Here is a 14,706-nt window from a genome sequence, read left to right as displayed (position 1 = left end):
CAGCTGTCAGCTGGGGTGAGTCGCTATTGGGTGGAACGACCTGGGGGTTACCTGCCGCTGCAAGTCCATCCCGCTTTGCGGCGGGCTCTGGTGAAAACCAGTAACCCCTTAGACTCCGTTCCCCTGGTGCGGCCCACGTCATCACCCCACTGACACAGAGGATCCACCACCAGTGTCCTCGCTGCATACCTATCCGGATCCTGACAGATATTAGATAGATAATAGATAGGTAGATATTAGGTAGATAATAGATAGATAATAGATAGGTAGATAGATATTAGGTAGGTAGATAGATATTAGATAGATATTAGGTAGGTAGATAGATAATAGATAGATAGATATTAGATAGATAATAGATAGATATTAGGTAGGTAGATAGATAATAGATAGATAGATATTAGATAGATAATTGATAGATATTAGGTAGATATCATATAGATATATTTTTTAGATAGATAATAGATAGATATGAGATAGATATGAGATAGATATTAGGTAGATAGATATCATATAGATATATATTAGATATATATGAGATAGATAGATACTTGAAGAAAAGTCGGTGGCACTCCAAGCGGTGAAAAAAAAGTGATGTTTATTCACTCCCAAAAAGGCCTTGGAGTGCCACCGACTTTTCTTGGATCCCCAACCAGGATCAACAGCTGGAGGCATCTGTGTATGCTTTATTAGGAGTGCTACCGTTTTCCACTACTAGATAGAGAGATAGATATTAAATAGATAGTATACATATTAGATAGATCAGATAAACATATGGAAATCAAATAGATTGATAGAACTCGCAAATTCAGTAAAAGAGAATGCCCTAGGCGCTAGCCAACTATTATGGAATTACTATTAATCTATTAAAACATGGAATAATATTATGCTATGCTACGGTATGGTATATTACAGAATACACTGCCCTTTGTATGTTTCAAGGACAATCATGTCATAAGCAGTCTTATCACTGATGTATACACTTAGTCAGCCTGTAACCTCAGAAGACTGGGATCACAAGTGCTTGACATCAGAAATCAATATGTATTCATTGTACAGCGGTTGTCACTAGAAGCCTTTCTCCTCATATTACTAAGCACATGGGTATATCTGTATGTTGGATATTCATCGAATCTTGTGACCCACAATCATCCCAATAACTCATTGTCAAGATGTGTCTGATTTCTGCATCTCTAGTTTGTTTTTTCAAGGAAAATCATTCATGTGATGATAATAATAAAGATGGTTTTGCTTGGATAGGGCCCCTTTAACTATTTAAAAAAATATAAAAAATTATTGAATCTAAAAAAAAAATAAAAGACGATACATTTTTTTGTTACATTTTCTTACTTCTTCATGTCAGAGAATATGTGCGTTCCAATCCGCACAGATGCTTCTCCAGGAGATAAGTGGTGCCTGACTGGGTATGTCAGCAGCTGATCTCACAACCATGGCACAGCTCATACACAGAGACACATATGGCACTGAAAAAGGTTTTGATAACCAAAATGTCTAAAACGTTTGGATGAATTGAATCAAGTAGATCATATCATTCTAAATGTTAATAAATCTTGGACCTTATTTTTGCCTACATTTTTAGGTTATTGCTGAAGAGCTGTCTGATAACAGAGTGATAACACTTTCCATGGCTGGGAGGAAGCTAGATAAAAAGGTGAGATGTCACATTGTTTCACATGATACAGTTTATTATTCATGCATGCAGCTGACCGGATACCCTTTATTCTCCATTTCGTGGCTTGGCAGCGGACAGTCATCAGCTTTACTGTTACCGTATTTTTCGTCATATAAGATGCTCCGGCATATAAGACGCACCTCATTTTATAGGATAAAAATCTAGAAAATAAAGATTCTGAACCAAATACAATGTAAAGTATAGGACAGTGATCTTCAACCTGCTGACCTTCAGATGTTGCAAAACTACAACTCCCAGCATGCCCGGACAGCCGTTGGCTGTCCGGGCATGCGGGGAGTTGTAGTTTTGCAACATCTGGAGGTCAGCTGGTTGAAGACCACTGGTATAGGAGGTAATACTCACGTGTCCCTGCCGCTCCGGACCCGTCACCGCTGCCCTGGATGTCGCCCTCCATCGCTGTCGCCGTGTCCCCGTCGCTCCGAAATGTCTCTGCTGACGGGTATCCTCGCTCTCCGTCGCCGCCATCACGACGCTACGCACGCCGACGCACGTGCGTGACGACGTGATGACGACGAAGGAGAGCGCCGGCCATGCAGGGGATACCGGCAGGGAGCAGACACCGAGAAGGCAGGTAAGGTCCCTCCCGGTGTCCTGTAAGCTGTTCGGGACGCCGCGATTTCACCGCGGCGGTCCAGAACAGCCCGAATGAACAGCAGGTTTAGTGTCACTTTCGTTTTAGACGCGGCGGTCAGCTTTGATCGCCGCGTCTGAAGGGTTAATACAGGGCATCACCGCGATCGGTGATGTCCTGTATTAGCCGCGGGGCCCTTCCGTTGATGGCCGTAGGGACCGCCGCGATACGGTACCTGCTTTTGTGATTTTATTATTTTTTTCTTTCTTAACCTTTTGCTAACTTTCTTAACAGGATTTGTTCGGGAAATCTGATCCATTTTTAGAATTTTACAAACAAGGAGATGATGGGAAGTGGATGCTGGTTCATAGGACAGAGGTGAATATATATTGTAGCATGTTGCTTGATCTCCATGTATGTAGCAGGATACTCTATACAAAATGTTAAAAAAAAAAAGTAAAAATTAATCAGACTTTACTTGCAGAATTAGGCCATGTTCACACACGCAGTTTTTGGCCAGCTGTAAAAAAAAATTAAAAATATTCCAGTTTTTCATAAAAATAAATGATGAATAAATAATAAATGCAATTGTCCACAGTATGATATGTCACTTTATTGTACAGCCTTGTGTGTGCACTGCCAGTCATTACACTATTACAGGTGTTTTAAGGTAAAGAAAACAGGAAAAAATACCGTGTGGGCACTTGGCCTGGGTGTTATGCTTAAAATGTGTCAGGGATCCATAAGAAGTGTTTAAAGAGGTACTCCGGTGCTTAGACATCTTACCCCTCACGCCCCCTCAGCTGTCTCGCCCCCTCCCATAGACTTGCACTGAGGGGCGGAGCGTGACATCACATGGGGGCAGAGGCATGATGTCACACGCCGCCCGCCCTGTAGTCGCCGGTAATCAGACCCGGAGCGAACACGCTCCGGGGACTGATTACAAATGGGGTCCCCAGCAGCGGGACTCCCGCGATCAGGCATCTTATCCCCTATCCTTTGGATAGGGGATAAGATGTCTAAGCGCCGGAGTACTCCTTTAAATCAGGGTCCACTCCAGGTGTATGTAGACACATGGGGGGAGTTTTATCAAACCTTGTGCATAGAAACAGAGAAACAGTTGCCCATAGCAACCTATCAAATTCTAGCTTTAATATCTAAGTAGCCTTTTTACAAATGTGAGAAACAATCTGATTGGCTGCTAAGTACAACAGCTCCTCTGATTCTATGCATAAGGTTTCATAAATCTCCCCAATGGTTTTCTAACATAAAGCATACTTGCACCTTGGCTACCAATACTGCCCTAAGGGGAGATTTCTCAGAACCTGTGCAGAGGAAGAGATTTTCCGCTGATAATTTCGGTGGGGGGGGGGGGGGCTTATTAACCCCTCCCCGACGCATGACATACATGCACTTCATGGGTCGGGTGAGTGGACATGACGTGGGCCCGCGGGTCGTGTCCTCGTCATAAACGGGAGATGCCTGCTTCTATCAACATCTGACATCTGCCTGTAATGACGGACATCGGAGATTGCTCCGATGTCCGTTATCGACCATACCCGGCAGCATCCTGGTAATTCTCATAGCTGGGGGCCGCCGCTAATAGTCGACATACGGCGATCACCGGGGGCAGCTATTAAATCTAATGATTCCTACTAAAAGTCCCCTAAGGGGACTAATAAAGTGTAAAAAAAAAGTTAAATTAAAGTTTAAAAAAAACACCCATTAACCCCTTCCATATTAGTTCAAATCACTCCCCTTTTCCCATTTTCCATATAAAAAATATGAAAAATGAACAAAAATAATAAACATATTTGGTATCGCCACCTCATGCATAATTGTCCCAAATATTAAATTATTATGTTTCTGATCCTGCACTGTGAACAGCGTAAACACAAAAAAATTCCAGACGCACAAATTGCTGATTTTGGTCACATCAATCAACAATTTAATAAAATGTAACAAAAACTATATAAAAAAAAAGGGGGGGGGGAGGCAGGGCAATGCATTTTCGGTTTCGGTTTACAGCCAAGCACAGCCTAAATTTTCGGTATCGGCTCAAATTTTCCCTTTCAATGCATCCCTAGTTTTGATAAATATCCCACCGTGTATACTCTTTAAAAGTCTTTGTATTGTTACTATAATTTGGTATTCAGTCATATTGCATAGGGTAAGTACATTTTGTTTGGCTTTAATAAGTAACAAAATAGATTTTTATGATTATGTTTTTGTTGTCAGGTTATCAAATATACTCTGGATCCTGTGTGGAAGCCCTTTACTGTGCCCTTACAGTCTTTATGTAATGGAGACATTGAGAAGCCAATAAAGGTTAATTCTGCATTATTAAATGTTTTTGCTTGTTTTTGTGATATATTTATTTCTCTATTTAGTTTGTTTGTTGATTATGTAGCTCAACTGACATTGTTGTGTGCTTTATTTTACAGATTGTGTGCTTTGATTATGACAATGATGGGGGACATGACTTTATAGGAGAATTTCAGACCACCGCAATCAAAATGTGTGAGACTCGCGAAGGCATGTCTGTGAGTACCTGGCAATGTAGTCATTCATTGTGTAGGCACGATCTGTTCACTTTTAGGTGATGATGCGGCATGCTGGAATATAAAGAGGGTGTTCAAAATGTGTTCAAATCTCTTCCATATAAAGCCAAATTTGTCTTTAAAACAAATTTTGCTATGGCACTGCTTATGGTAAATAAAAAATGTTTCTAATGTACTTTGTTTATTAAAAAAATAATAATAATTAAGTTTTATTTGTGTTTAAAAAAAGCTGCCACTAGGTGTCTCCGTACTTGTCCAGAGAACATTTCCCACCATCTCTTGCACAGACTTTGGACTCCTGCTGGCCTTGCAGAAGTCCAAAATCAGGAAATGCAATCTGGAGTGCTGAGGGGGGTGTGTGCAGCCTTAGCCAATCATAGCTCATCTCACACACTGAACAGCTCTGGGCTGTGTATAGCAAAGGGAGGAAGTTCTCCCCTGTATGGGGCCAGATGATGTCACGCCTGCTGGTTAACACCCCTTCCCAATCTGTGAATCTGACTCAGACTGAGCAGAAAATACAGAGCAATATTAAGGTAGAAAACTAAAAAATAATAAAAATAAAGTCAGGGGGTGTTTTATAATAATGGGGGCATTGAACTGGGAGGATTATAAAATATAACAAGATCATGATAGGCACTCTTTAAAGTGTACTTGCTATTTCTGAAAATTTCAGAACGTCATAGTGATGTATGAACATTTTTTTATTTATTGATGCCCTAGTGTAAAAGACCTTTGCTGTTTACTGAAAAGAAGCACTTAGTTTCAATTGTGGTTCTGGTTAGGCTCATGAACAAAGCAGTCTGCAGAAAGTACAAAAAGAATGGTGGGCTCTGTACTGTGTAAGGAAAGGGCCACAGACTAAGGATGCACTGGTACTGGTAGCAGCAAGGGGTTAACTGTTAGCTTTCCCTGGCCCATGCTTCTGAACTTCTCTCAGCCAATAAGCTACCTTGCCCATATTATGGGCAAATAAGATTAGCGATGCCTCACCCATTTTATTGTGAGCCTTCCCAAGCATTTCCAGTCCATGCTGAATGCTGGAGCCCAAGCTAAGCCCACCAACCCTCCCTTTGTTCTCTTGGGTTCTGTTGTTTTGTTGTAAATATGTGTTTCTATTTACTATGTTGTACTTCAAGTCATAGTGGTGGGTCATGAGCCAAAATTGTGGTTGTTGGGCTTGACAGGCTGACTTGACCCTCTAGCCCCCCTTGTTACCTGGTTGTAATGTTTAATAAAGAATAAAGTTAATAAAACTGTGGCCGACCCCCTCCCACAAAAAGTGTTGTGTGGTTATTTGGAGTTTACCTGGGAAAGGGGAATAGGTGAGTATATACACCATGTGTTACATCAGTCTATAAATCTTTACACAATTCTGCTTGTCTTTCTTTGGAGAGACTAGCAGGGCTTATCACAGGCAAAAAGACATAGGGGAGATTTATCAAGACCTGTCCAGAGGAAAAGTTACTGAGTTGCCCATAGCAACCAATCAGATTGCTTCTTTCATTCTTAACAAGGCCTCTGCAAAATAGAAGAAGCAATCTGATTGGTTGCTATGGGCATCTGGGCAACTTTTCCTCTGCACAGGTTTTGATTAATCTCCTCCATAGCTCTCAGCTGAGTGCTTCTGCCCCTTTGTTTAGCAAGAAGTGTGGCCTCGGTACCTACACCTCTACCGATCACAACTTCAGATATGTACAGTCAGGTCCATAAATATTGGGACATCAACACAATTCTAACATTTCTGGATTAATACACCACCACAATGGTTTTGAAATGAAAAGAACAAGATGTGCTTTAACTCCAGACTGTCAGCTTTAATTTAAGGGTATTTACATCTAAAGCAGGTGAACGGTGTAGGAATTACAGCAGTTTGCATATGTGCCTCCCACTTGCCTTGCTAAGGGACCAAAAGTAATGGGACAATTTGCTTCTCAGCTGTTCCATGTCCAGGTGTGTGTTATTCCCTCATTATCCCAATTTCAATGAGCAGATAAAAGGTCCAGAGTTCATTTCAAATGCTATTTCCATTTGGAATCTGTTGCTGTCAACTCTCAAGATGAGATCCAAAGAGCTGTCACTATCAGTGAATCAGTGAAGCAAGCCATCATTAGGCTGAAAAAACAAAACAAACCCATCAGAGAAATAGCCAAAACATTAGGCGTGGCCAAAACAACTGTTTGGAACATTCTTAAAAAGAAGGAACGCATCGGTGAGCTCAGCAACACCAAAAGACCTGCAATGAAAACCACTGTGGAGGATGACCGAAGAAATCTTTCCCTGGTGAAGATAACCCCCTTCACAACAGTTGGCCAGATGAAGAACACTCTCCAGGAGGTAGGCGTATGTGTGTGAAAGTCAACAATCAAGAGAAGACTTCACCAGAGAGAATACAGAGGGTTCACCTCAAAATGGAAACCATTGGTGACCCTCAAAAACAGGAAGACCAGATTAGAGTTTGCCAAACGACATCTAAAAAAGCCTTCACAGTTCTGGAACAACATCCTATGGACAGATGAGACAAAGATCAACTTGTACCAGAGTGATGGGAAGAGAAGAGTCTGGAGAAGGAAAGGAACATGATCCTAAGCTTACACCTCATCAGTGAAGTATGGTGGTGGTAGTGTCATGGCGTAGGCATGTATGGCTGCCAATGGAACTGCTTCTCTTGTATTTATTGATGATGTGACTGCTGACAAAAGCAGCAGGAAGAATTCTGAAGTGTTTCGGGCAATATTATCTGCTCATATTCAGCAAAATGCTTCAGAACTCATTAAACAGTACTTCACAGGGCAGATGGGCAATGACCTACAGCATACTGCAAAAGCAACCAAAGAGTTTTTTTAAGGGAAATAAGTGGAATGTGATGCAATGGCCAAGTCAGTCACCTGACCTGAATCTGATTGAGCATGCATTTCACTTTCTGAAGACAAAACTGAAGGGAAAATGGCCCCAAGAACAAGTTTTTATTAACTTAAAGGGGTTCTCCCTTGTTTATACTGTTTTTGTTATTATGTGTGTGTGTTATGTGTGTATAAGTATGTGTTTTTTTTTATGTGTGTTGTGATTATGTATATATGTATTTTCTTACCTTTTGTGAAGATCCGGAAGCTGGCCCCTTTTTCTTCCAGTGGCTTGCTGTGCACCTCGGCCTCCGCCATGTTGTGTTCGGTAAGTGGGATGTCGGGGGGTGTGTTCTTGCTTCTGTCCTTCCTATCTTCTGACGTCCAAGGTGAATCTTTTCTTCCTGTTTCTTCCGTGGCTCAGCGACGAATATGCGGCCTCTTCCGGCGCATGCGCAGCTAGTTTTTTATTTATTTTTACCAATAAAGTTTTTTTTGTCTAATTGACAAACTGTCTGCGCATGCGCGAGTACGCAAGTGCTACGTTAACAGCGTAGCGTACGTTAGGTCTACGCTAATAGCGTAGCTTCGCGCAAGCGCAGACAGTTTGTCACTTAGACAAAAAACTTTATTGGTAAAAAAAAAAAAAAAACTACCTGCGTATGCGCCGGAAGAGGCCGCAGATTCATCGCTGAGCCACGGAAGAAACAGGAAGAAAAGATTCTCCTCGGACGTCAGAAGATAGGAAGGACAGAAGCAAGAACACCCCCCCCCCCCCCCCCCCGACATCCCACTTACCGAACACAACATGGCGGAGGCCGAGGTGCACAGCAAGCCACTGGAAGAAAAAGGGGCCAGCTTCTGGATCTTCACAAAAGGTAAGAAAATACATATATACATAATCACAACACACATAAAAAAAACACATACTTATACACACATAGAACACAAACATAATAACAAAAAACAGTATAAGCAAGGGAGAACCCCTTTAACTTCCCTGGAGTACCCCTTTAAATAAATCATTCCACATTGTGAGTAGCATGCTGAAAAGCACAGGAGGGGCTACAGACTGTGCCCTCTGCATCAGCATTTATGTTACAGGCAGTGGGCAGGGATGAGTGGAAAGGATTGGTTGGCTGTAGCCTTTTTTACAGCAAAAAGCCTGAAGAAGGTTCAGTGACAACAGTACAACACACGAAGATCTTTAGTTTTCAGCTAGCAATTTTTTTTGTTTGCTGCCATGTAGTGGCCCAGGAATACTCTACCTGCTCATATTTAATTATTATTATTATCATTATTTATTGTCAGTTGTATTAGTATCGTCTACTCAGTAATCCACTATGTCTTCCCTGACATCCTAAAACACAAAATACTTTACAATTGCTCCCTCATAGTTTATTTACACAGTCAAAAACTGCTTTGAAATTGATGTGCCTTTTCCTTTTTATGCAGCTTTTTTTTTAAAGCTTCTATTGATTTTAATGGTAGCTTCTATGCAGAACCACATTGAAAAATGTCAGAAATGTTTTTTTTAAACATTCCTCAATGAAACCAGTGCCAATTTTAAGATAAAGTCACATGGTTTGTGATGCAGAAAAAATGCGCCAAAAACAACCTTTTTATGTGTAAACAAACCCTAGGTGATTAAAGGGGAACTCCGGCGATAATCATCTTATCCCCTATCCAAAGGATCTCTGGGCCTGCAGCGCTGGCATCTGGAACACGGAAGCTTGGAGCTTCCATGTTGGTGACATCACGTCATGCTCCCTCCATCCATGTCTATAGGAGAGTGTGTGATGGCTAGTAGGTAGCCATCATGCCTCCTCCCATAGACATGAATGGAGGGGGCGTGGAGGCTGTAGTCGCCAGTCATTTTGCATGGGGTGGAGTTCACTCCATGCATGGATGACCGGGATACCGCGCGCTGGAGATCGCGTGGGTCCCCAGCAGAGGGACCCATGTGATCAGACATCTTATCCCCTTTCCTTTGGATAGGGGTTAAGATGTTTATTGCCGGAGTACCCCTTCAAGTGTGATATAGAGTATTTTCTGATACATTAATCTTTTTTTTTTCAGGTGGAATTTGACTGCATTAACCCAAAGAAACAAAAGAAGAAGAGAAGCTACAAAAACTCTGGAGTAATTATAATTAAATCTTGTAAGGTAAAGATTATCTTCCAAATGTTGGATTTCTTAATTTAAAGGGAATCTGTCAGCTTTATAACATGTTCAGAGCTAAAGTGCCAAGGAGGTGTTTGTGAGCCACAGGATTCATGCCTCCTCCCTCCCCCACCCCTCCCTGCTTTGACTCATTGACAGACAGGGCTCAATGCAGTAAGCCAAGCCCTGTACATCAGTAATGCAGAGAAGGGTGGGGGAGGGAGGCAGTTCTGAGCATAATACACAGCTGACAGATCCCCTATACAGCATTACTATGATTTCATCTGCTTTGTGTCCTGTCTGTGTGAGCTTAAAAGATTCACAAGGATTGGCTACGGTATGCTTGCCTCAGAATTTGCACCACCCAAAGTGCTTACATTTTCTGCGGCTGTCATTTCAACCTTTGGGCGAGAGGTAGTCATTTTTGCAGTAGTGGGATTCATGACCTAAGGACTAATGCCCACATTAGCATAGTCATTTCATTTTCACATTTGTACAAAACCCTAAGAATCTACCCCAATGATATATAAAGTGGGTATTTGTGCTTACCTCTATAATCTTTCTGTTGAGGTTCTTCATCCATTGTCTTTATATGCTCTTCTTCAGTACAGTGACTATCCCACTGTAAGCTGAATAGCAGGCATGACCCATCTTCTTTCTCTTACGAGCATGTAAATCAGATGTCCCAATAAAGAACTTTGGTGTAGAGAACCTCCACATATGCCTCCTTTACTCTTCTATTTTTGCAGTTGTCAATTATTATGTCTGATCTAAAATCTTTTTTTTAATAAAAATGCAATGTAATGTTTATAATACTTTAATGGCATTATATGCTAAATATATAAGTATATATTCCAATGTTAAATGATAAAGAAATATATAACTGGTCGATCATCAATCTTTGTGCTGTGTTGTTATAATGGCAGTCACCGGCCATGTGTATTACAGCCATACTACATCACTGGTTCATGTGTCTTTCTTTCAGATTACAAGAGACTATTCCTTCCTTGATTACATACTGGGAGGATGCCAGTTAATGTTTACAGTAAGTATTTATGGTCTATCCCTAGTATCTACTGTACTGCCTGTATAAGGAACAAACTAGACTAACTGAGAACTGGACATTGTATGACAGCAGCTATTATAAAGGATATGAGTCATAAAGTATTTACTGTAAGCAACTTACCCTCAAGTCATTCTACTGTAAATATCAATGCTTCAATGCATCAGAATCTGGAAAATTAGCAAATACCGTATATACTCGAGTATTAGCCGTTCCGAATATAAACGGAGGCCCCTAATTTCACCCCAAAAACCCAGGAAAACCTATTGACTCGAGTATAAGCCTAGGATTGGAAATATCATCCCGCCCTCCTCTGTCTTCATCCCGACTCCCACTGTCATCAACCCATCATCCAGACCACCCCCCTACATCCCTCCTGTCATCATCCAGACCCCCCTCATCCCCATCATACAGATCCCCCTTGCCCCCCATATCATTATCCAGATCCCCCTCATACCCCCCTGTCATCATCCAGACCCCCTCTCTTGTTCTCCACTCACCTCCCCAGTTGCAGCTCTGTCGGTCCTTCCCTAACAGCCATCCAACATCGCTGCAGGGACCGTCCGACTTCTAGTGGGGAGGGTGAGCCGGTCGGGCCATCCATCTTGACCGAGAGGCCCTCTTCTCCGCTGCGGGCTGGCCCCCGACTAGTGACGCTGCATTGATGCTGCCGCGTAGGGACGCCCCTGACGTCACGAACGTCTGCTGGTCAAGATGGATGGCCCGGACCAGCTCACCCTCCCCATTGGAAGTCGGATGTTCCATGCAGCTTAGATTGGCGACAATGGACAGCCCGGCCCATCCCTTCGCCACCCCCACCGGTATGCTTGCGAATTTTTTTTTTTTTTTTTTTCATCAATCGAGTATAAGCCGAGGGGGACGTTTTCGGCACGAAAAATTGTGCTGAAAAACTCTGCTTATGCTCGAGTATATACGGTAAGTCTTGATTAAAAATATCCTTCTGGATCCAGATACAAAATGCAGTTAACAAATCCTTCACATTGGGGAAAAATTTATCAAAACCTGTGCAAAGGAAAAGTTGCCAAGTTGCAGTAAATTCATTCTATTCAAAAGGGATTACCCTTTTACGTTTTGGGTATATTTTTAAGCTGTGTAGAGAATGCTGTATATGGACCATAAATTAATAACTCAACATTGGTTGGACAAATACCTTTAGATAGGCCATTAAAGGGGTACTCCGGTGGGAAAAAAAAAAATGTATCAACTGGTTCCAGAAAGTTAAACAGATTTGTAAATTACTTCTATTAAAAAATCTTTATCCTTCCAGTACTTTAAAGCAGCTGTATGCTACAGAGGACATTTTTTTATTTTTGTTTTTCTTTTTTGTCTTGTCCACAGTGCTCTCTGCTGACACCTGATGCCCATATCAGGAACGGTCCAGAGCAGCATAGGGTTTTCTCCTGCTCTGGACAGTTTCTGATACGGCATCAGGTGTCAGCAGAGAGCACTGTGGACAAGACAAAAAAGAAATTCAAAAAGAAAATAATTTTCTCTGTAGCATACAGCTGCTAAAATGCACTAAAAGGGTAAAGATTTTTAATAGAAGTAATTTACAAATCTGTTTAACTTTCTGGCACCAGTTGATTTAAAAAAAAAAAATGCTTTCTTCCCTCTGTTCACTTTTCTACTGTCTGTAGGTTACAAGAAGGAAGCAGCAGAAGTGAAGTAATATGGATGAGAGAAAGTCTGATAGACTAAGGCATTAGGTGAGGGAGAGTCAGACAGGCTAAGGCATTATGTGAGAGTGAGTCAGACAGGCTAATGCATTAGGTGAGAAAGAGTCAGACAGGCTAAGGCTGGGTTCACACCACGTTTTCTTAAATACGGTTCCCGTATACGGTTGGGAGGAGGGGGCGGGGCTTAATCACGGCGCCCGCACTCAGCCGTATTCGGGAACCGTATTTAATGCAAGTCTATGAGCCAACCGGAGTGAACCGCAGCCTCCGGTCGGCTTCGTTTTCGGCCGTATGCGGTTTCCCGACCGCAGGCGAAAACGTGGTCGACCACGTTTTTGCCTGCGGTCGGGAAACCGCATACGGCCGAAAACGAAGCCGACCGGAGGCTGCGGTTCACTCTGGTCGGCTCATAGACTTGCATTAAATACGGTTCCTGAATACGGCTGAGTGCGGGCGCCGCGATTAAGCCCCGCTCCCCCTCCTCCCAACCGTATACGGGAGCGGGGCTTAAGAAAAGAAAACAAGGTGTGAACCCAGCCTAAGGCATTATGTAAGAGAGAGTCAGACAGGCTAAGGTATTAGGTGAGAGAGAGTCAGACAGGCTAAGGTATTAGGTGAGAGAGAGTCAGACAGGCTAAGGTATTAGGTGAGAGAGAGAGTCAGATAGGCTGAGGTATTATGTGAGAGAGAGTCAGACAGGCTAAGGCATTAGGTGAGAGAGAGTCAGACAGACTAAGGCATTAGGTGAGAGAGAGTCAGATAGGCTGAGGTATTAGGTGAGAGAGAGTCAGACAGGCTAAGGTATTAGGTTGGAGAGAATTAGACAAGTTAAGGTAAACAACAAGAAGGCAACGAGGTACAGAGTTGGCAGACAAAAGAATAGTTAACACATTGTAGCAGAGATCAAAGTAACAAATAGACGAATGCTTTTAAAAGGTTGTGAGCCCTGGTTTGCCATATGCTGCAGCAGAATATAGCGCAGGAGAAGCTGTCAACTGTAATGCAGAACCATCACCACGGTGATGCATGATGCCGCTGCCTTTGGATTTGGTGGGAATAGGCTGCACTGAATATCCGGGTCGTATGGTGACAAGCTCATTGTATATATACACTTTGTGGTCGAGGTTTCAACGTGACCAGCTGCCTGCGAATAATCACTACAATAAAATAACACTCAATAACGGTAATAATGATAAACCGTAATAACGATACAGTGATAATGATAACGGTTATAACAATAACCACAATAATGATAACAGTAATAACAATAACCATAAAAATGATGGCAGTAATAAGAATGACGTAATAACAATACTGTAAAAACCATAGGCGTAATAATACCAGTAATGGCGATAATTGTAATAATAATACTCATAATAATAACGTTTCATATAACACCAATAATAATACCAATACGATTGAATATAACAATAACAGGCATAATGATAATATACTTACAGCGGACAGAATTGTGCTTAAAACCACGACCGTGGGCACGCCTATAGAGGGCCTACCCAGATGGAGAATGATAGAAATAAGGGAGGGTTGGGCGGGTGTCGCCAACGCTGTAAAAGCCCTGACCTGTATGCAGGGGGGCGCTATGTACTCTCACGCCCCTCCCACAAACTCAGCCTTAACAGGCTTACACTTGTGGTCGAGGCTACAACGTGACCAGTTGCCTACGACTAATCACTACAATAAAATAACACTCAATAATGGTAATAACGATAAACCTTAATAACGATACAGTGATAATGATAACGGTTAAGAGTTTATGAACAGTATGAATGCTATGAGCGTACGAACAGTATAAATGCTATAGGCCTGCGCGCAGCATAAATGTTATAGGAGTGTGTGCAGTATAAATCCTATAGGCGTGCTTGCAGTGTAAATGCTATGAGCGTGCTTATAGTATAAATGCTATCAGCGTGCATGCAGTATAAATGCTATGAGCGTGCATGCAGTATAAATGCTATGAGCGTGCATGCAGTATAAATGCTATGAGCGTGCATGCAGTATGAATGCTATGAGCGTGCATGTAGTATAAATGCTATGAGCGTGCATGCAGTATTGCAGTATACTGTATGTAGGTGGTAG

The 14,706-nt window shown here is 42.1% G+C and overlaps 1 protein-coding gene and 1 long non-coding RNA gene across 2 annotated transcripts in view; one reads left to right on the top strand and one right to left on the bottom strand.

The window, feature by feature from the left end:
* The window catches only part of CPNE2 (copine 2), a 161,193-nt gene that overhangs the window by 107,233 nt on the left and 39,254 nt on the right, over positions 1 to 14,706 (top strand). Inside the window, exons 5-10 of the mRNA XM_056526169.1 lie at positions 1,598 to 1,669; positions 2,577 to 2,660; positions 4,521 to 4,610; positions 4,727 to 4,825; positions 9,766 to 9,852; positions 10,835 to 10,894. Coding sequence (XP_056382144.1) covers positions 1,598 to 1,669; positions 2,577 to 2,660; positions 4,521 to 4,610; positions 4,727 to 4,825; positions 9,766 to 9,852; positions 10,835 to 10,894 — 492 coding nt within the window. The remainder of the gene's footprint in view (positions 1 to 1,597; positions 1,670 to 2,576; positions 2,661 to 4,520; positions 4,611 to 4,726; positions 4,826 to 9,765; positions 9,853 to 10,834; positions 10,895 to 14,706) is intronic.
* LOC130276591 (uncharacterized) overlaps positions 10,088 to 14,706 on the bottom strand; it is an 86,556-nt gene continuing 81,937 nt past the window's right edge. The window contains exon 3 of the long non-coding RNA XR_008845182.1: positions 10,088 to 10,626. This is a non-coding gene — a long non-coding RNA (uncharacterized LOC130276591). The remainder of the gene's footprint in view (positions 10,627 to 14,706) is intronic.

The sequence above is a fragment of the Hyla sarda genome, chromosome 6 (genome assembly GCF_029499605.1).
Source record: "Hyla sarda isolate aHylSar1 chromosome 6, aHylSar1.hap1, whole genome shotgun sequence".
In the NCBI taxonomy this organism is placed as follows: domain Eukaryota; kingdom Metazoa; phylum Chordata; class Amphibia; order Anura; family Hylidae; genus Hyla; species Hyla sarda.
The sequence above is the reverse complement of the archived record's forward strand: the minus strand, read 5'-3'. Positions and strand labels throughout refer to the sequence as shown.